A 20,459-nucleotide genomic window follows, 5' to 3' on the forward strand; every position below is an offset into this window, starting at 1 on the left:
CAGCTTCTGAGCGAGGCTGGGAGAGGACTGGGGAGGAGGGTGACCAGACAGCAAGTGTGAAAAATCGGGACAGGGGGTGGGGGGTAATAGGAGCCTATATAAGAAAAAAAGACCCCAAAATCAGGACTGTCCCTACAAAATCGGGACATCTGGTCCCCCTACTGGGGAGGGAGCCGGAGTGGCAATAAGCAGGGGTGGGGCGGGTGCCAAGGCTGCACACCCTGGGGCGGGGGGATCCACGGAGACCAGCCTGGCAGGACGATCGCCAGGGAGGGGGTAACATGCACAGGGCTTGCGCTCGTCCCCGCGCACTGAGGCGCTCGGGCTGCCTGCAGCCGTCAGGAGGCAGGGACGGGTGGGGAGAGATGCCCGCTCCAGTGCGGGCCCGTATTGCTCGCGGCTGCAGCAGAGGGCGTCGGGCTCCCGGGTCCCGGGCAAAGGGGCGGTGCTCGGCGGCGGATTGAAGGGGGCCTTGCGGAGCAGGAAGGGGAGGAAGCAGCCGCGGCTCGGTCCCTCCCCTTCCCGGCTGCATGGATGCGGCCGGGATGCAGTAGGCTGCGGCGCCCGGGCATCCCCCCTTCCTTCCCTGCCGCGATGCTGCTGCTGCTGCTGGGCGCGGGGGCCGCGCTGTTCTGCCTGCTGGACGCCTGGTACCTGCTGCGCCTGCCCCTGGCCGTGCTGCGCGCCCGGTGGCTGCAGCCCCGGCAGCGGGACGTGCTGCAGGAGCAGAGCTGGCCGGGCCTGGTGCTGCCCTCGGACCTGGACTGGCTGCTGCACATGAACAACGCCCGCTACCTGCGCGAGGCCGACCTGGCGCGCTGCGCCCACCTGGCGCGCTGCGGGATCTTCGACGCCCTGCGCGCCCTGGGGGGCAGCCTGGTGCTGGCCGCCTCCTGCGCCCGCCACCGCCGGCCGCTGCGCCTCTTCGAGCGCTTCGCCGTGCGCACCCGCCTGCTGGGCTGGGACGCCCGCGCCTTCTACCTGGAGCAGCGGTTCGTCAGCCCCCGCCAGGGCTTCGTCTGCGCCCTGCTGCTCTGCCGCCTGCACGTGGTGGGCAGCAGCCCGGGGCGCCTGGTGCAGCACCTGTGCCGGAGACAGGTAAGGCCGGGCAGGGGAGCCACGCCTGGCCCGTCCGTGGCAGGATAAACGGGCTGGGGGGGGGTGTGAACATCCCCTGTACGGCTCAGGGAGCGCCCTGGGGAACCGGGCACCGCGGGCGGCACAACCCACCTGGAAACGATGATGGCAAGAGAGCAGCTCCGGCCAAGGATTAGTATGAGTAGGAGCGTTGGCCGCCGATCGAGGGACGTGATCATTCCCCTCGATTGGGCACTGGTGAGGCCACATCTGGAGTATTGCGTCCAGGTTTGGGCCCCCCACTACAGAAGGGATGTGGACAAATTGGAGAGAGTCCAGCGGAGGGCAACGGAAATGATCGGGGGGCTGGGGCACATGATTTACGAGGAGAGGCTGAGGGAACTGGAGTCATTTAGTCTGCAGAAGAGAAGAGTGAGGGGGGATTTGAGAGCAGCCTTCAACTACCTGAAGGGGGGTTCCAAAAAGGATGGAGCTCGGCTGTTCTTAGTGGTGGCAGATGACAGAACAAGGAGCAATGGTCTCAAGTTGCAGTGGGGGAGGTCTAGGTTGGATATTAGGAAACACTATTTCACTAGGAGGGTGGTGAAGCACTGGAATGGGTTCCCTAGGGAGGTGGTGGAATCTCCATCCTTAGAGGTTTTTAAGGCCTGGCTTGACAAAGCCCTGGCTGGGATGATTTAGTTGGGGTTGATCCTGGTTTGAGCAGGGAGTTGGACTAGATGACCTCCTGAGGTCTCTTCCAACCCTAATCTTCTACGATTCTATTCTTAGAAAAGGCCCTTCTGCCCCAGGGGCACCTGTTCCACATACACATCCCTGCAGCGAACACCCTCCCCGCCCCCGCCTCCCCGGTATAGTACACTGACTATGGGAAAGGGAAATATTTATTTACAGAGGGACGGTTGGAGAGAAACAGCTGGGGTGCAGCCAGCACAAGGCCTCCCCCAGGCCCAGCGGTACCACATTCTGACAGGGCAGACGCCGAGCAATGCGTCTACACTCAGAGTACTGGCGTCCTGGGCGAGGTTCCACTCTGGCGCTGAGTCTTGGTGCTCCTGGCCCTTTTCGGTGCCCGTGGACTTCCCCCAACAAACCCCTCTGGTGCCCCCTTCGGCCGCTCTCTGCAAACCCACACAGAGCCCCCACTTAGCCAGCCACAGCCTCCCTCCTTATTCCCAATGCAAGGTCACGAGCCCCAGTGCTCACGGCCCCAGACAGCTCTGGGCAACAGTGATACTGGGTCCGGCTCCAGATTGTTTCCTCCCTGGCACGGTGCTCCTCCTGGCTCTGCCTGCTCTGTCCCTCCCAAGCTTGTTTTCGGCTGCTTCACTATGTGAGGGACTGCTTGCTGTAGCCCTCATGTTTGGGGTACAATCACACACACCCTGTCCTCTCCCTCTCCACAGCCCTGGAACAGCCAGCCCTTCCTCTGCCTCAGGACAAGGTTTTAGAGGGGCCAGGCCCCCCAAACCCCAAGGGGGTTCCATTATTCATTATTTGCATTGCAGTGGCACCTAGGACTCCTAGTTGTGTACCAGGACCCCTTGCGCTAGGCGCTGCACAAACAGAACACAAAGGCAGCCCCAGTTGCAATGAGTCTGCAATCCACTCATGGCCCGTTCATTCAGAAAAGCCTGTTAAAAAATAATCCTCCCCTGTAGAAATAATGCCCATGATTTGTAGCCCTTGTTGCCCTTAGGATGTTGCCTGCCGGTCCCTAGCACTGCTGCGTTATCAGTTGGAGCCTCCTTCCTTGGGTTTCATTATTCTGAGCTATGACCATTTGTTATCTGAGATTGATTATAGTCTGGTAGGTGCTCATGGTGCTTTAGAGACCCAGGGCCATGCCCCAGAGGGCATGCAGTGTAAAGGCCCCATCTTGCCAAGCTGTTATTCAGATGAGCAGGTGTGTCCATCTGCTCTCCAGTAAGACTGGTGTGAATCCTGTTACCTTGAGACTAGCTTAGTCTCTTGCATGCTTACCGATTGGATACAAAACGTGCCTTCCAGTATGACTGGTTGGTAGCCTTTTTGCATTTGCTTTGCACGGGAGTAAATGACAAAACAGGGTGCATAGCAACGGAGAACCAGGCCTTTCATGGGTGCAGACTCCTGGCATAGACACGTTACAGTGTAAATCGTGATTTGCAAAAGCCAGAGTCGACATTAGGGGTTTGCATCCGCGCGGCTACACAGTGTGAGGAAGGCTCCTAGCCCACTTCTTCCAGATTTCTACGTTGTAGCTGTGAACCAAATCTGTTCCCTTGGCAGTGCTTCTGTGAGTAAGGATTTTGGCACAAGATCAGCGTGTACTTTGGCCTTTGGGCATCAGAGCAAAGAACACCTCTTCTTCCAGGACAATGCAGGATCATTGGTCTGATCCAGTGTGGCAGTTCCCAGCTAGTCTCTGACAATGCCCAGGACCAGTGCTTCAGAGGAAGGTGCAAGTACCCTTGCAGCAGGGAGTTACGGAATAACCTATCCCCAGGAAAGCCTTCTCCTAATCACCAGTAGGTAGAGGTTGGCTTATATCCCTGCCAAAGAACTGCTAGGATTTTAAAAATACTTCCTGTTCTAATGCTGCATTTTCTCATTGGTTAACTCTCTTCTGAATCTTGCTAATGATATGTTGTGGTAACGAGTTCTACAGGCTGATTGGGCGGTGTCTGAAATTGTCTAGCTCCTAGTGAAGGCCTTAAACATTCCCTGGACACGTCTCTGCTCCCGATGGCCTGGCCCTGTTTCCATCTGTCATTTTAAGCACCACCATGGGTTTCCATCGCTCCTGAAAGACTGAACAGCTTTATAAAGGCAATGAGAGAAGTTGTGTGTCTGGGGGGGAAACTGCCTGATTTTCTGCACGAACCTCTTTACACTCGCCATTTCGTTGGAGGGGGTTCCCCCGGTTTTTGTCTTGTTGCCCTGTGTGAAGAGCTGTCATACAAACCCCACACCTTGCCCTTGGGGAGCATGCAATGCTGAAGCAGAAGCTTACCAAATACAGGCTTGGCAACCCTAGCAGAGAGGGGGAAGGCTTGGGGGTGCAGAATACATTGCCTGTCCAGACCCAGACCGACCCAGGAGAGAGGGGTTGGGGTAGGGACAAAAGCCTGTGAGGTTTCCCTAGGGTTACCATATTGCAGTCCTGGAAAAAGAGGACACTCCAAGGGGCCCCGGCCCCGCCCCCGGCCCTGCCCCAACTCCGCCCCTTCCCCAAAGTCCCTGCCCCGACTCCGCCCCCTCCCCTGAACGCTCCGCCCCCTGCTACTCCCCCTCCCCTGCTTCCCACGAATCAAATGTTCGGAGAACGGAGTGGTCTCTAGTAGTCAAAGACCCTTCTTCCCCGTCCCCTCCAGTCTATGTCTATCCTATTGCTGTCTAACCCGCCCCAGCTCCTCATCTGATTTCAACTGCCCCCCACTACCGCTCTGGATTCCTTGTCCCAGTTTCCTGGCCCTGTCTCACTCTCCTCTCTCCCCGCCCCCATCCCTCAGATGGGATGTTCGTTCCAGATTGGCAAAATTATAAGGCTTCCCAACATTTCAACACTTCCCATTCTCAATTTTCGGTTGCTTAACTATAGGCTAGTTCTGCCCACAACAAAGCATATTCAGAACTTCTGATTAAAGGGATTATAAGTGTAGCAACCTCCATCATAGCTAGTCACCAAAGATTGAACCTGAGCCATCCAGACTTAAAAGCATGAGCTTCTACTACTTGAGTTCAAGCTATAACTCCCTTAGCTGGTAGCTATACAGTTATCCTCTCAAAATCCACCACAGGAGGGCACAAAACACATGTTGGACAGTGAATTACAAAAGTGCCAAATATTATTATTAGACCTGCAATACTTTTCACAATGAACATCAGCGGGGGATAAACTGGGAGTTTAAGAATATTTGGAAAACAATTTTAGAATAACATTCAGTGCTGTGGTTTAAAAGAAAAAAAACCTGTTAAAACTCATAACTTAGCAGCATTGAGTGTTTGAAAAAAACAACAACTTCTAGGAGGGATACAAGTTAAGAATGTTGAAACAGGAAGATGTTGTGCTTAGTTACCACTTGGGCAAGGTGGCGTGCTATGTAATACTTGCAAGATTTCACTGTAATGTTTCACAATATATAGCAGCGCAATGCTGAGTCCATTGAGATTGTTGAGCAATTCATGCTGATTTTATTTCAGCCCACATCTTAATAGTTTTGAATACAAGATCACAATTTTCAGCTCAGTTGGTCTGAACATGCAGAGCTTTAAAACTGCTATACTCTAAACTGTATATTAACTACAATGTTATAAACCTGCATGTCAGAGAACTGTGTGCCACTACTACTAGACAGTGGCACAAGGCAATTCAGTGTGAATCACAGAAATGTAGGACTGGAAGGGACATCAACAGGTCATCTAGTCAAACCCCTGCACTGAGGCAGGACTGAGTAATAACAACTAGACCATCCTTGACAGGTGTTTGTCTAACCTCTTAAAAAACTCCAGTGACTGCTAGTCCATAACCTCTCTAGGTAATTTGTCCAGTGCTTAACTACCTTTACAGTTAGGAAGTTTTTCCTAATGTCTAACCTAACTCTCCCTTGCTACAATTTAAGCCCATTGCTTCTTTTTCATGCATGTCCTGAGTGGGACGGGGGTGGGTCCAGGCAGTGGGATTGGGGGGAGGGAGGTCGAGGGAGTCTGTGAGTGTGTGGGGATGGACCGGGGGAAGCAGGGTGGAGGAACTGAGGGGGACAGGACTTGGACTGGGGGGGAGCTGAGGGGGATGGGACAGGACTGGGATGGGGGGAGTAGGGTAGGGGCTGAGGGGAGCATGAATGGGACGGGGTAGAGAGAGCTGTGTAGAGTGGGGCGGGGGAGACAATGGGACTGGGTTGGGGAGAGGGACAGGGTCTGGCGGGGATAAGACAGAGGGTAGCAGGACTGGAATGGGGGGAAGTTGAGGGGGTGGGACAGCAGGGGGAGCGATGGGGGTGGGATGACGGGGGAGGCTGAAGAAGAGATTTGGGGTAGGGCAAGGCTGAGGGCAGTTGGGGTGGGAGGTACAGGGGGGGCTGCGGGGGAGGCTGAGGGAACAGGGTCAGGGTGGGGGCTGAGGGCAGTGGGTCGGGTCTACACTGGCACCTCTCAGCATTGCTGTGCCGGGCGGTAGACCTGCACCAGCGCTACCCTGGCGATGGAAGAGTCCTCAGTGGAAATGCAGACTTCATGACACAGACCCTCCTCGTCACTTCAAACCTGGTGCTGCTCTGGTCAGTCGCTAGGCTCTTGTCACTTTCAAACCCATTCAGGGTATCTGGCTCTTTTTCAGTGCTCAGGTTAAGAAAAGCCTCTGCATTTTGTGAGGGCCTCAGCATTCACTTTCCTACTTGACAAACTGTCTGCCTGACACATTGCTCCCAGGGCATCCATCTTTATTCATTATCGGCAGGTCCATCAGATTAACGAGCAACACAGGGGGAAGCAACACAATGGTGTCATGGATTTTTAATTTTTCAAACCACTTTGGCCTCAACAGGGATAACAGCAAATCTGGACAGAGCAGATGGGTGTCAGGATGGGTTTGGGTATTTTTTTTTTTTTTAAGTGAAAATGTTTGGGTCTGAGCAAAGGCTGCAAACTTCCCTTTGGAAACCTCTGCTGATCTTTTGCCCCAGGGGCTAACGACAGCCTGGAATCCGGGACAGATTTCCACATCCATGCAGGGTGAGATGATCGGGGAGGGGGGAGGGGAGAGACTGTGGGGGAGGCAGAGGGAACAGGGTCAGGGGGGCTGAGGGTAGTAGATTGAGGGTGGGGGGCACAGGGGGCACTGCGGGGGGAGGCTGAGGGAACAGGTCAGGGTGGGGGCTGAAGGCAGTGGGTCTGAGGGGAGCCCCCCCCAGAGGGACCTGCCAGGGGACCAGGTGAGCCCAGCAGTGCTTACCTGGAGCGGCTCCCAGGAAGCATCCAGCAGGCAGGTCCCTCCCAGTCCCTCTGGCTCCTTCCTACGTTTGGGTCGGGTCGAGGGGAGGGGGGGGCTCTCTGCCCGAGTCTACAAGCCCCGCCCCGCTGCAGCACGCAGCGGAGCGAGACCTCCTCGCTGCCTCTCTGTGTGCCGGGGCAGGGGGAGGGCCCCGTGGGCTGACACCGCCGCGCTGAGAGCTCAGCTGCGCGCTGCCCCAGGGCCCAGGGAGGAAAGGTGAGTGGCGCCGGCTTGCCGCGGTTCCCCCAGCGCGGCTGCCCTGTCAGCCGCTTTTGGGTCTTTAAATAGCCGGCCCGGGGGGAAATCCCGGACATTTTTAGCTTTTTACAAATTCCCCCCGGACGCCTGTTTAAAGACCCAAAAGCCGGACACGTCCGGGGAAACCCGGACATATGGTAACCCTAGTTTCCCTCCTGGAGATTTCCTCAGATCACCCCATGTTGAGGCTTGCCCCTCCGCACAGGGGAACGAGCATGGGGCTCATCCTCCCATTCCCATAGCTGGGGATATTGGGTGGGGGTGGGAAGGGTGGAAACCTGCTGGATGCTCATGGTCATCTGTGGTGGAACCCCGTGTCTCTACCCGTGCACCAGGGACCACTCCAATGGAGCTGCCATGTTGACTCTACTTTGTCTTCCCCCCAGACCCTTGTCTTCCTCTCCCGAGGGCTGCCACAATGCTCACATGGAACAGCTAATGTAGCTTCAGGAGTCATTACCTTCCCTTGGGGCTGTGGGGTGGGCTGCTGTCCTTCCCCATCTCCCCTGGGGCCCAACCCCTTCCACACACGTGTCTGCCTCTCCCTTTCCCCTGCATAGGAAGGGCCGCCTGTGCCCTCAGAGGACCTTCCTCACGTGTCCATCTCAAGGGGACCCTGTGAGAGGAACGAACACCCGTACGGCCCATGAGCTGGGGAAGCGATCGGAACGGAGAGAGGCTACTGCAGTGTCCCAGCCACGAGGGAGCGATTGTCCTTCAGATTACGGGGGGAAAGGTGTCACCTTGGAAAGCCACAAGGCCAGGCCCTGCCTGACCCAGGGGAAAAGGAGAGAGACGGCGTTGCTCTATGGAGCTACTTGCCACCAGGTCCGGAACGGGTAATAGGATATGTCTACACTAGAGCTGGCAGCTGGCGTTTCCAGCTCGAGGAGACATACCCATGCTAGCACTGAGCTAGTGGGCTAAAAATCGCAGTGCGGCCACGGAAGGAGCTAGACACCCCAAGTATGTATCTAGGACCTCAGATGTGGCCGTACATGGGCGGCGAGGCTGTTCTACCACTCGCACCGCTGCAGCTATTTTTAATGCACTGCCTTAGTCAAAGCTAGCATGGGGATGGTCTCCTCGGGCTGGGAGTCACACCCCCAGCTGCAGTGTGGACGTACCCAGAAGGACAAGTGGCTGCAGGGAATGGAATGCTGGGAAGCCCCATCGCAGGCCGGCGCTTATTGGATCAACCTGGCCAAAGCATTAGGCAATGTCCTGTAGGGAATAACCCTGCCTAGATCCTATGGAATAAACAGTCTGGAGACTCTGAGGCCCTTTTCTATCGCTGAGTTCTGACAGAGCCCCGAGTTTTCTGCCTTTCTTTGTCCTGAACAGCTGGTCAGGCTGGGGAGGAATCTGAATTGAACTGAACCAGGGCGTGTGGGAATCTGTGTGGTGCAGCCCTCGGATGGGTCAGCAGATGATACTGGGACCCCACCCCTCTAGGGGATGTGGAGTTTGCCAGGCGCTCATCTGGCAGAGTGAAAATCGCTGAGCTGTACAGAGCGGAAGCAGAGGCTGCCTGGGGATGAGCAACCCACCTGCCCGGGGGTGGAGTCTGCTGGCTGTTGAAATGGGTCCCTCTCCTCCCATGCCTGGTGCTGCCGTTCACCCTCTGGCCTGCCCTGCCCTGCCCTGAGGTCGTTCCCACGCATCCCAGAGATGCTGCTGTTGTTAGTCCTAGGAATTGTCATAAGAACGGCCACACTGGGTCATACCAAAGGTCCATCTAGCCCAGTATCCTGTCTTCTGACAGTGGCCAGTGCCAGGTGCCCCGAGGGAATGAACAGAACAGGTAATTAAGTGATCCATCCCTTGTTGCCCATTCCCAGCTTCTGGCTAACAGAGGCTAGGGACACCATCCCTGCCCATCCTGGCTAATAGCCTTTTATTGACCTATCCTCCATGAATTTATCTAGTTCTTTTTTGAACCCTGTTATAGTCTTGGCATTCACAACCTCCTCTGGCAAAGAGTTCCACTGGTTGAGTATGCGTTGTTTGAAAAAAACATACTTCCTTTTGTTTGTTTTAAACCTGCTGCCTATTAATTTCATTTGGTGACCCCTAGTTCTTGTGTTCTGAGAAGGAGTAAATAACACTTCCTTATTTACTTTCTCCACACCAGTCATGATTTTATAGACCTCTATCATATCCCTCCTTAGTCATCTTTTTTCCAGGCTGAAAAGGCCCAGTCTTACTAATCTCTCCTCATATGGCAGACGCCCCATACTTCTAATCATTTTTGTTTTCAGAATCTTTTCCAATTCCAATATATCTTTTTTGAGATAGGGCGACCACATCTGCACCCAGTATTCAAGATGTGAGCGTACCATGGATTTATATAGAGGCAATAGGATATTTTCTGTCTTATTATCTATCCCTTTCTTAATGATTCCCAACATTCTGTTCACTTTTTTGACTGCTGCTGCACATTGAGGGGATGTTTTCAGAGAACTATCCACAATGACTCCAAGATCTCTTTCTTGAGTGGTAACAGCTAATTTAGACCCCATCATTTTATACGTGTAGTTGGAATTATGTTATCCCATGACAGTTTACTTTGCTTAAGAACCTTTGGTGAGGAACCTTGTCAAAGGCTTTCTGAAAATCTAAATACACTTTATCCACTGGATCCCCCTTGTCCACATACTCGTTGACCCCTTCAAAGAATTCTAGTAGATTTCTAGAGTTGTGGCCGCTCTCCTCTGCCTGTTGGATGCTTCCTACCACCTGCAGATTATACTGCTGGTTCTATACGCCCAGTGGCTGCAGAAGCCAGAGTGGGACCTGTTATGACGGCATCACCTTTTCCAGGGCCTAGTGCTGCTTTCCAACTTGGATGCCACGCTGCGCATGAACAATGCCCGCTACCTACACGAGGCCAACATAGACTCATTCATGTCCCACTGCGGGATGTTCCAACCCCTCAGCCCCTTATGGGGCAACACCATGCTGGATGCCTCCTGCTCCCTTCCCTGCCACTCCATGCTCCTCCTTAAGCACTTTGCCGTATGCACCCACCTGATGGGCTGGGACGCCCGTGCCTTCTCCCTGGAGCAGCGCTTTGTCAGCTCCCACCACGGCTTTGCCTGCGTCATGCTCTCTGCTCACACCATGTGATTAGCAGCATCCCTGCCAGGAGAAGGTAAAGCCGGGTACATCCGAGGGGTCTTGAAAGCCAGCAATGTGCAGTGTGGTCATAGGGCTAACCCGTCAAAAGAAGACAGAAAATATCTGGGTACCAAAGCATGGTATGAGTAATACAGCAGCCAGGATAGCCAATCAGCTACAGATGCAAGCATGGAGGGAAGCTGGCACAGTGGGTAGCATGCTTACCTGGGACTGAGGAAACCTTGGCTCAAGTCCCTGCTCTGGCATAGGCTCCTTGTGTCACTTAGTCTCTCTGTGCCTCAGTTCCCCATCTGTACAATGGGGATATTAGCACTGTCCTACCTCACAGGTGTGTGGGGAAGAGAAATATATTAAAGGTTGTGAGAAGCTCAGATACCATGTTAACAGGGGGCTGTCAACTGCTCTTGGGGCATTCTCTCTAGGGGTCTGAATTGATCCCTTACAATTAGACTAGTGCATAGTCTCAATTTAGGTTGCATTCATCAGCCCTTAAACTCTAGCATTTGCAGTCTCCTTGTCGGTTTCTTAGAGGCAGCTTGGATTGGGGCTGTTGCCTCTTTGCTATCACGGGTCTTTTCCTCTCTGTTCTCCCTCCTTTATAGCTGGGCTTGTTTCTTTAGGGATCACAGCTGTGGGTGCCTGCCTCCAGGACTGGCTATTCTGGCAGCTGGGCGAGGAGGTGTTCAGTCTGATGGCCTGGGAGCAGGGAAAGCCTTCCTTGCCCTTCTGCCCATGCTCAGTATGGGGTTTGTAAACCCCATTGCAGGGCCAGATAAATACCTAAGGTAGATGTATAGACAGTTAGTTAAGTGAGAATTGGGCTGTCTATAAATGCATACAGTGGGTCTGACTCACTGCTCTCTTATGCCTTCAGTTAGTGATGGAAAAGTGGAGGAATGCAGTGATCAGCTGGGAGTAGGGTGACCAGACCGCAAGTGTGAAAAAGTGGGATGGGGGTGGGGGGTAATAGGCGCCTATGTAAGACAAAGCCCCAAATATCGCGACTGTCCCTATAAAATCGGGACATCTGATCACCCTAGCTGGGACCCAGGTGTTCTGTATTGTGGTGGATTTTTTTTTAATGGTATATCAGTCCAGAAGTTTCTCCAGTGCTGCTGTGTAAAAGACCTGGGCAAATAACCGAGGGGACTGACTATATAGGGGAAGGAGTCAATCCTTCTGTGCAAAGTGCTGCCCAAATGCACACAGTGAATATCCGAGAGAGAGAAGAATTTCTCACTGATGTCTCAGTTCCAGGAATCTTGGAAGTTGCTTTGCAACAACAGCAGGGACACATTTACAGACGAGTGTGATTTTTGTTCTGTTTAGTTTTTTCAATCTGACAACGTTCCTGTTCAAGAAAAAATAAATTTCACCTTTACAGAAAATTGTAGCGGGTTTAGAGCAGGGGTTCTCAAAATGGGGGTCGTGACCCCCTCAGGGGGGTCACAAGGTTATTACATGGGGGGTCACGAGCTGTCAGCCTCCACCCCCAAGCCCCGCTTTGCCTCCAGCGTTTATAATAGTGTTAAACACACACAAAGTGTTTTTAATTTATAAGGGAGGTCGCACGCATAGGTTTGCTGTGTGAAGGGGGTCACCAGGACAGAAGTTTGAGAACCACTGGTTTAGAGAATGCTCATCTTTCCTTAAAAATTTCAGTCCGTCTATAGAATTCTATAGCAGGGATATGAATCCCTATAAAATTCTGTAAGCCAGTTTCACAATGTTAATAGGCTACGGTTCTCCCTAAAACCCTGTTGTTTTTTATGTGACTTGACGTATAAGCTTATTCAGTTTCTGTAGAATCGTATTAGTTTAATCCCTATTCAATTGCAAAGGACTTGTCTATAAGAGAAATGTTTCAGTTATTGCCCTTTTTGTGCTTTTAAAGGTAGATGAATGGGATTTATTAGTAATGGGTTAATAGAAAAGTGACATACGCTTAGGATCGCTCTGCTAGTGAGAGAGAAATCGCTTGATAATGACAGGCCAGATCTTCAGCTGGTATAAATGAGCTTAGCTGCATTGAAGTCAGGGGAGCTCCGTCAGTATCCACCAGCTGAAGGTGATGTTGATAGCGCTGTGTGGCGCCGACAGAAACAGGCCCAAACTGCCAAGCTTGGGTGCCCCAAGTCAGACCCGAGAATCTGAATTCAGCCCCTTGAACAGAAGTGAGCTGACTCTCCACGGTGCTGGGTTTTTCTAGCCCCCCCCTGACATCAGTGGGAGCTGTCTGAGCTCAGCACCTCTGAAAACCAGGCCCCTTCTACTTAGGTACCTACCTGAATTTTGAAAAATTCTGGCCCATAGCACCAGGCATCAGAGGCTACTGAACTCTCTCCTGTCCATGGCACTGTGCCCAGAATGGACTATTGCAATAAGACTAAGGCCACATGGTAGCTGCAGCTCTTACCATGTGCAGCAGCCTGGACCCTGGCAAAGAGAGGCTGTGAAACGCTGCCTGTGTTTCTTGAGGCCCAGCAGGAGATGTAGGCTGAGAAGGCCTGGGATTCCGGAGATGCTCACAGCAGGTGGAGCTGTGTAACCCAGAGAACACATCTGTATGTTGTAACTAGAGCGGTAATCACTGGTAAGGAGAGGAAAGCAGGCCTAGCTTGGGAGTTGGAAAGATAAGAAACGCGAGCAGCAAGTAGAAAATAGGGAAGATTTTCAGCCCTGGAGTGTTCTTTTGTTAAAGAACTTATTTCAGTCTTACAGTGCGCACCATGGTTTAATCCGAGTGGTCTGGATATACTAGTCCTTGATACATAGTCCTGCCATGAGTGCAGAGGACTGGACTGGATGACCTCTTGCGGTCCCTTCCAGTCCTACCATTCTATGATATCCAAAATATTGGGGGAAACATAATGGACAGGAAGGGGAGTGGTGCACGTTGCTGAGCTGAGCCTGATTTGAGGATTCACTGAGTTATCTTGTATGTGACGCTGGCAGGGAATCTGTAAAACCTAGGCCCTGAACCAATCTATCCTGCCTCTGTTTCCTCCAGGTGGACTCCCCAGAACTTCCAGAGGAGGTGCAGCATTGGATCAGCTACAACGAAGCCAGCAGCCAGAAGCTAAGAGCTGAAAGCGGCCTGGGAATCAATACCAAGGATGAGTAACCAGACGTTGTTTTCCCCCGCCTGTCTTTCTCCAGACTGCAATAGACCTGTGCTCTAAACAGACCCAAGTGCTGTATTCTCATCAGCTTTCCTGCTCATGCCGCTGCGGATAAGAGACTGATCCAGATTGCCATCAGCTTGCTAGACAAAAAAGCCAAACGGCTGGCTAGGAAAGGACCCCCAGAAACCTCACTAAATTGGTTAAAGCCCTCTCTGACCTCACTGGTACACTGAGTTCTGTGGTGGCTGGGTAGCACCTACAGCCCCAGCACAGTGGGGAGTGGTACCTTTTGGTCTTTAGAAGGGAGTTTGCTTTCACTAAAAAAAAATTATTTCCAGAGACTGGTAACATCAGGAAAACAAAACTTTGGTGCAGCCCAACCTGCAGGGGCTCTGGGGCATCAGCACATCTAACATCCTCCTCCCCCCCCCGGAATTGGAAACATCCACCCCCACTAGCTGATGTGTTGATGCCTCCACTGTACCCACAATCCTTTGCAGTAGCCCTGCCTCCACACGCCTTCAGTCATTAACACTAGCACTATTTAAAAAACCCTGACCCCAGCCGCATTCATTTATTAACAACCCTATCCTACTCTGAACCCTATCCTAGGATTTGTCTGGAGGGAAATACATCAGTGCCGTGGCAGGGAGGCTAACCTGGTGTTTGCTAGTAAATAAGGCTTCACCACATACATATGTTGTCTCCATCTTTAGACAGAATGAATGTGATCACCAGGGTTATTCCGAGCGTATTTGGGAGAAGTGGGTTAGGACCGGGAGCCTCCTGCGTTCCCATCGTGGCTGTACCACTGAATTACTGTGTGACCAATCTCTCTGTGTCCTGGATTACTCAGCTGTGAAAGGGAGATGCTACCTACCTACCTCCCAGGGGTGGGTGTGAGAACTACTGTAATTCACTGATGTTTCTAAAGTGCTTTGAAGAGGAAAAGCACAGCGCATGTGCTAAAGTATCCCCTGGCCCTGCTTTTCTTATCTGTGTAGCTGCAAATGGGTTGTGCGTTGTCTTGAAATCCTGACCTACGCAAAGTCCTAGGAGTGCTGGTTCAAGGTGTTAGCTAAGAGCTTTCCTAATGCCTTCTAAAAGGTAGTAGTGTAGACAAAGCTGTGTATATGGCGCATGGTAATATCTACACTAGACTATTAGAACGTGTCATGTCTTAGCTAACAACAAACCTTGAAATCCTAGTCAAGACGAAGCCTTTGAGTATCTGCACTTGGGAAAACCGGGACTGTAACACTCCACTGGTAGTGTAGTTGTAAACAGGATTCAGAGCAGGGGTAGAGGACGCAGCGGTAAATACATTGTAGCACTGAATGGGCTCCAATCTCTCTTTATTGGTAGACACCATTGGAGCGGCAGGAAAAACACAAATGGTCCCAGCGTAGACATGACCCAGGTGTTGCAACCTGCTTTAGAGCAGGACTCAGGGAATTCAGGTCCCCTTTGCCCATGTAACCAAACAGGGCAATTTTCTTTCTGAGTGTTGGATATTTGATTGTATTTATATTTGGAACAGTTCTTGTTATGTACTCGTTATGTACTTTGTAAATGGAAGATTGCTGTATATTACGTGAACATTTTCCTCTAATGAGCACTTTACACCAGGACTGTATGGAGGGAACATGTTTTGAAGTGTGGCTAACCTGTGAATTTGTGCATGTGTTCTGTAATCTAAATACCAGTTCCTCCTGCGGTGGTCTGAACCCAGACAGTGAGATAGCTGTGAATTGCCTCTGAATGTATATTTATTGCCTCTTCTAATGGTTTTCTTGACTTGCAACTCCTACTTACTGGAACTGCTTAGCCACAATATCTTAACATTTACTTGAAGACATCAAAGGATTCTAAATGAGATGAAATCCTGAGAGAAACTTTGTTTTTTAAAGGAATAAATGGATCCATTTGCACTGCAATCTAGCAACGCTGTCAGGCATCTGCTTAACTTTGAGTAGGTGGAGGCTACTCTGTGTCCTTACAATTAAGCATATGCTTCAGTACTTGGCTAGAACAAGGCTTTGGGGTATAAACATTAACCAGACACTGTCAGATGGTGGAAAGAGAGAGAGAGAATCATAGAAGTGTAGGACTGGAAGGGACCTTAATAAGTCATCTAGTCCAGTCCCCTGCACACAAAGCAGGACTAAGTAATAACCAGCCCCTCCCTGACAGGTGTTTGTCTGAGCTGCTCTTAAAAACCTCCAGTGATGGAGATCCCACCCCTTCTCTAGAGTTGGAGGAAATCCACCAGGCACTAAAACAACCAATCCAGTAAAGACAACTGATGGCCACAACAGACAGGATCTCACCTAGTCTTTCTTGCAGTTGCACCCGACGGTGCCACATTTTAAATACAAAGAACCAAACCCCTAAGCCTGTCCCCTGCCAGCAGGGAAGTAAGAGCGGGGAGTTGCTGCTGTTGTGACTGTGGGGGTGTTACACTGTGGTGGCAGATGCCAAGCTTGGAACATACGTGGGTAGGTGAGAGCTTATCTTTGGGCTGGATCCTTCAAGTCGTTGGGAACTCTGGTCCCAATCCTGGAAAGCTTTCAGCACATGCTTAGCTCGAGGCATGTGAGTGTCCCCATTGAATTGTGTGAGAGGGACAAAGCACAGAATGCCAGCCCCCTACCTCAGATGGGGCCCAGTTTGAGAATGTATCTCTGCCTTTCCCCACTGCCGTGAGCCTGTCCCTGAAACCAAGCACTGCACCAGGGCCTGTTAGCAGCACCGCTAACAGCTTCATAGATCACTGACAGCTCTGCCAACCTGAAGTATTCAGGAGCATGAGTCAGGCCCCAATGAGTGAGGAGGGTGCATACAAATCATGAAATTTACAACAAAATACCTTTTGGGTTCTTTAAAATGACCTTGGGGGTTCGGAATTTTAAGGATGCTCTTGGTTCACATGTTCAGGCTTTCCTTTACAGACATAAGGGTGAAATCTGAGATTCACATGGACTGAGCTGAGCCAAAGAGCTGGGCCTTGGAGCATGAGACCCGATATTGCAAGGCTTGCAATAAAGTATCAAGACTTGGCAACGCGGCATGTTTAACCAACTGTCCTTTTAATCCCCCCAGCCTCACTCTGTGACCCGTTGTCATATGCAGAGGGAATTACCACCCATCCTTTATTATTAATCACTGTCTGAAAGTCCCTTGTGTCACGCAGGTGTCATTCAGAAAGTCACGTGCCTCCCTGAAGCAATACATATGGGAACAGACTGCGACTGCCAGTGATGACTGAACCTGATGTTACTGGGAACAAAAAGAGCTCTCCATCACGTCTGGCAAAGCATCCTTTTCGCCACGTCAGCCTCTGCCTTCCTCCTGCTTTTGGGACCACGGGGGGCTGGAGTAAATCAGACCTACTCTGGAGGGGTTTCGTTCTTCTCTTTGGTTTATTTACAGCATTGACAAGGCAGTCCTGAGTTGATCTCTTAGCGAAGAAAACCCACAATGCAAAAGAAATATATTTCCTTGTGCCCACCAGAACCTTGGTGCTGGGTTCTGGTCCCCAGCTGTTCCCCAAACAGAAGTAAACTCTGTGTTTCCCTGAGAGGGAGGGGAACATCCCTCTACCTCGTTCTCACTGCTGCAGCTTATTCGACCTCCTCTTGCTCTCTCAGCAGAACAGGGGTTTTGAAAGGTCATGGGCAACCCCTTAATTGGAGTCAGGTGTCTCTAATGAATGTGAGGTAACCTCTTTTCAGTTCATAGTAAAAAGGGCCTTCACTCTACTAGCACTGATACACCTGTCTTCCTCCACTCTTATCCTGTCAGATCTGACTTTTGTCTCACAGGCTTGTAGCGGTTTCTGCCGCTTCACACTGACTCAACAGACATTCTAGGCTTCAGCATGACACGACAATCCCAGCATTGTATTATGGAAATTACTGTTGCTTAGTTTACGCAAGCAAAAAACTAAAGACTTCCCGTGTGCTAGACACAATATTCATCTCTCTCCACTATTCGCAGAAGCACTAGAATATCATGCATCTCTCAAGTATATGGGGGCTATTCTATGCCACCCATTGTGTCCACAGCTGCTTTATATGCTGCTAAAATGGCTTAGGCCATTCTTTCCCTCTCCCACACCTGGCCCTAGAGCGGTCAAGTTTTGCGCACTGACATGTAATATTTTTTACTAGGGAGAGCGAGTCCCTGATCTCTCAGTCAGGATGCCCCGAGCAGTGAGCCAGGTTTGGGGGAGGTAGGAACCTATCTTTGATACCCCCAAGCAGGTGGGGAAGAGGCCAGTTGTGTGGGGTGTATACTGAGCCGGGGGAAGCTAGTAGGAAGCAGAGTATTAGATGAAGTCAGGGCACCTAGGATCAGTGTGGGGTAGGTGCCTCAAACACAGTCCTTAGTAGCAAAGATTCACTCCTCCCTAGGAGATATTTCTATCCCTTCTCTATTTAGCTCATGGCCAAGTCCCACTCCCCAGCAGTACATGATTGAGGTTTTGTAAAAAGCAACAAAGAATCCTATGGTACCTTTAAGACTCACAGATGTATTGGAGCATAAGCTTTCATGGGTGAATACCCAGTGCATGCAGCTGATGAAGTGCAAATTTACCTACAAAAGCTTATGCTCCAATACATCTGTGAGTCTTAAAGGTGTTACAGAACTCTCTCTTGCTTTTTACAGAGCCAGACCAAAACAGCTAGCCCTCTGATGATTGAGGTTTTGTTTATGGTGAACCCTCACTCAGGGCATATTAAGTACAGTTCTGTTGCCCGTTAGTCACATAATAAGGATAATAACATTATTTTATTTATAGTATTATCATTACTCCTACATCCTACATTTTAACCAAAATGTTCACCAGGTATAATGGATATCAGCCATGCAAATAAAGGCTGGCTCATTCTGTCTCTTACTGCATTTCACCAGTGGATGGCAATAAAGAGTGTCTTCCCCCATGATCTTCAAACCCAGAAGTTTGCAGCTCCCTGTATTGATACAGCCCCAGACTTGGCTTTTATATCTGGGGAGGGAAAATGACCCACTTGACCTTAAGTGAAAAGAATCCTGGGAAATATAGTTCAGTAACTGCGTGCACACAGTTGTTTGTCTCTAATTAGCTGAACTGCAGATTGTAATTATGTGGGGGTTTGTTTGTATTAGAACTGCATGACAAGATGCTGGGGTCTGTCTGCATCTCCCCATAACAATGGGGGTAGTTATAGCGCAGAGAAGGACTTGTTTTTTCTAACCTCTTAGGCAAAGGGATATTTGTAAACTCCTCCCCCCTGCCTATAAAGGGCTGTGTTAGCAGCCAGAGGGAACCTTCTTGATTGCAATTCATGGCCTACTACAGGCCAAAGCTGTGTTGGAGTCGGTCTCTACTAAGCAATCTGAAAGGTAAGATTATACTCAGTTACCATGATAATGGTAATTGAGTAATGGCTTTTTAAAAAGCCAGCTGGTTGAGTGGTTTAGGCCCTTGGGAGATCGTCAGCTCCTGACTTTGGCAATGATGATTTCTAGGTGTTTGTATTTTTCTAATCTTTTCAGGCACGTCTACATAGCTTTTTGAATCTAGCAGGAGCCAGCCTCCAGCTAGACTTGGGTTAGCAGGGCTCTCGCCAATGGCATAACAATAGCTGCATAGACAGTGCTTCGAAGGTGCAGCTCAGGCTGTGAAGCCCACCCCATTCCAAGGCTTCAGAGCATGAACTTTCCAGCCCAAGCTGCAACTACAGAGCCCGGTCTATACAGCTATTCTTAGAGCGCGGGTGAGAGCCCCGCTAGCTCACGTCTAGGGACCCAGGCTGCTGTGTACATTTACCCCTCTACTTTCAATGCTAAGTTAGAAACACATATTTTTTTCATTTATTAACAATACATGTGCAAGAATATAGTTACAGGAAAGATGGTCTGGTGCTTCAGCCCCCTTGACTGGGAGTCGGGAGAGGTGGATTCAATGCCCAGCTATGCTGCACCTTTTCTGTATGATCTTGGACAAGTTATTTAACACGGCTCCGTGCCTCAGTTTCCCCTCTCTAAAATGAGGATTATAGCACTTCCCTGCTTCCCAGGGTGGGTGGTGAAGCTAAATTCATGAGTGGAAGTGAAGCCATTTCAGCTGCCTGGATGAAAGTCACTGTGGAAGTGCTAATAATTTATTTATTATCCTAGATATAATTTGTAACAACAACACTTTGCATCCCTGTAGCAACTTTCCCCTTAAGATTTCAAAGCGCTAAGTTAGCCTGATGACCCACGCTGACAAAGTACGTCACTGATATTTTCCCCATTTTACAGATAGAGAAGCAGAGGCAGAGGGAGGTGACATGACCTGCCAAGCACTTTACGGTCTGAACTAAGGACAGAATACAGTTCTCCTGCCTGCATTAATAACCAGGCAGTCCTTCCTGTTGCTGTATTAGTCTAGCTATCATGTGACTTATGTGACCATTTGCATAACAGAAATAACAGTGAATTGTCTAAAGAGAGAAACAAGGTGGGTAAGGTTTGTAAGGGCCGGCTTGACAAAGCCCTGGCTGGGATGATTTAGTTGGGGTTGGTTCTGCTTTGAGCAGGGGATTGGACTAGATGACCTCCTGCGGTCTCTTCCAACCCTAATTTTCTATGATTCTATGATTGTAAGGTAATACCTTTTACTGGACCACCTTTTGTTGGTGAGAGAGACCAGCTTTCGAGCTTACACAGACCTCTTCTTCAGGGCTGGGAATTGTTATAGGTTAGATGGTTTTGCATAAGGGGTTTGAAACGGGCAGTTAAGGGTAGCAGGCAGTGATGGGCTACAATTTGTTTAATGAGACATAAAACCAGTGTCAGCGTTGAATCCATTATTTTTGGTGTCTAGCAGTTAT

General features: G+C 50.6%; 1 protein-coding gene across 1 annotated transcript; it reads left to right on the forward strand.

The window, feature by feature from the left end:
• The first annotated feature begins 534 nt into the window (after nt 1-534).
• On the forward strand, nt 535-13,824 carry THEM6 (thioesterase superfamily member 6). Its single transcript, XM_026646884.2, has 2 exons — nt 535-1,098; nt 13,482-13,824. Exons 1-2 carry the CDS (start codon nt 535-537, stop codon nt 13,593-13,595), a joined length of 678 nt encoding a protein of 225 aa, XP_026502669.1. The 3' UTR covers nt 13,596-13,824.
• Nucleotides 13,825-20,459: the final 6,635 nt, after the last annotated feature.

Source organism: Terrapene carolina, unplaced genomic scaffold (genome assembly GCF_002925995.2).
Source record: "Terrapene carolina triunguis isolate 2854851 unplaced genomic scaffold, T_m_triunguis-2.0 Scaffold58, whole genome shotgun sequence".
In the NCBI taxonomy this organism is placed as follows: domain Eukaryota; kingdom Metazoa; phylum Chordata; order Testudines; family Emydidae; genus Terrapene; species Terrapene triunguis.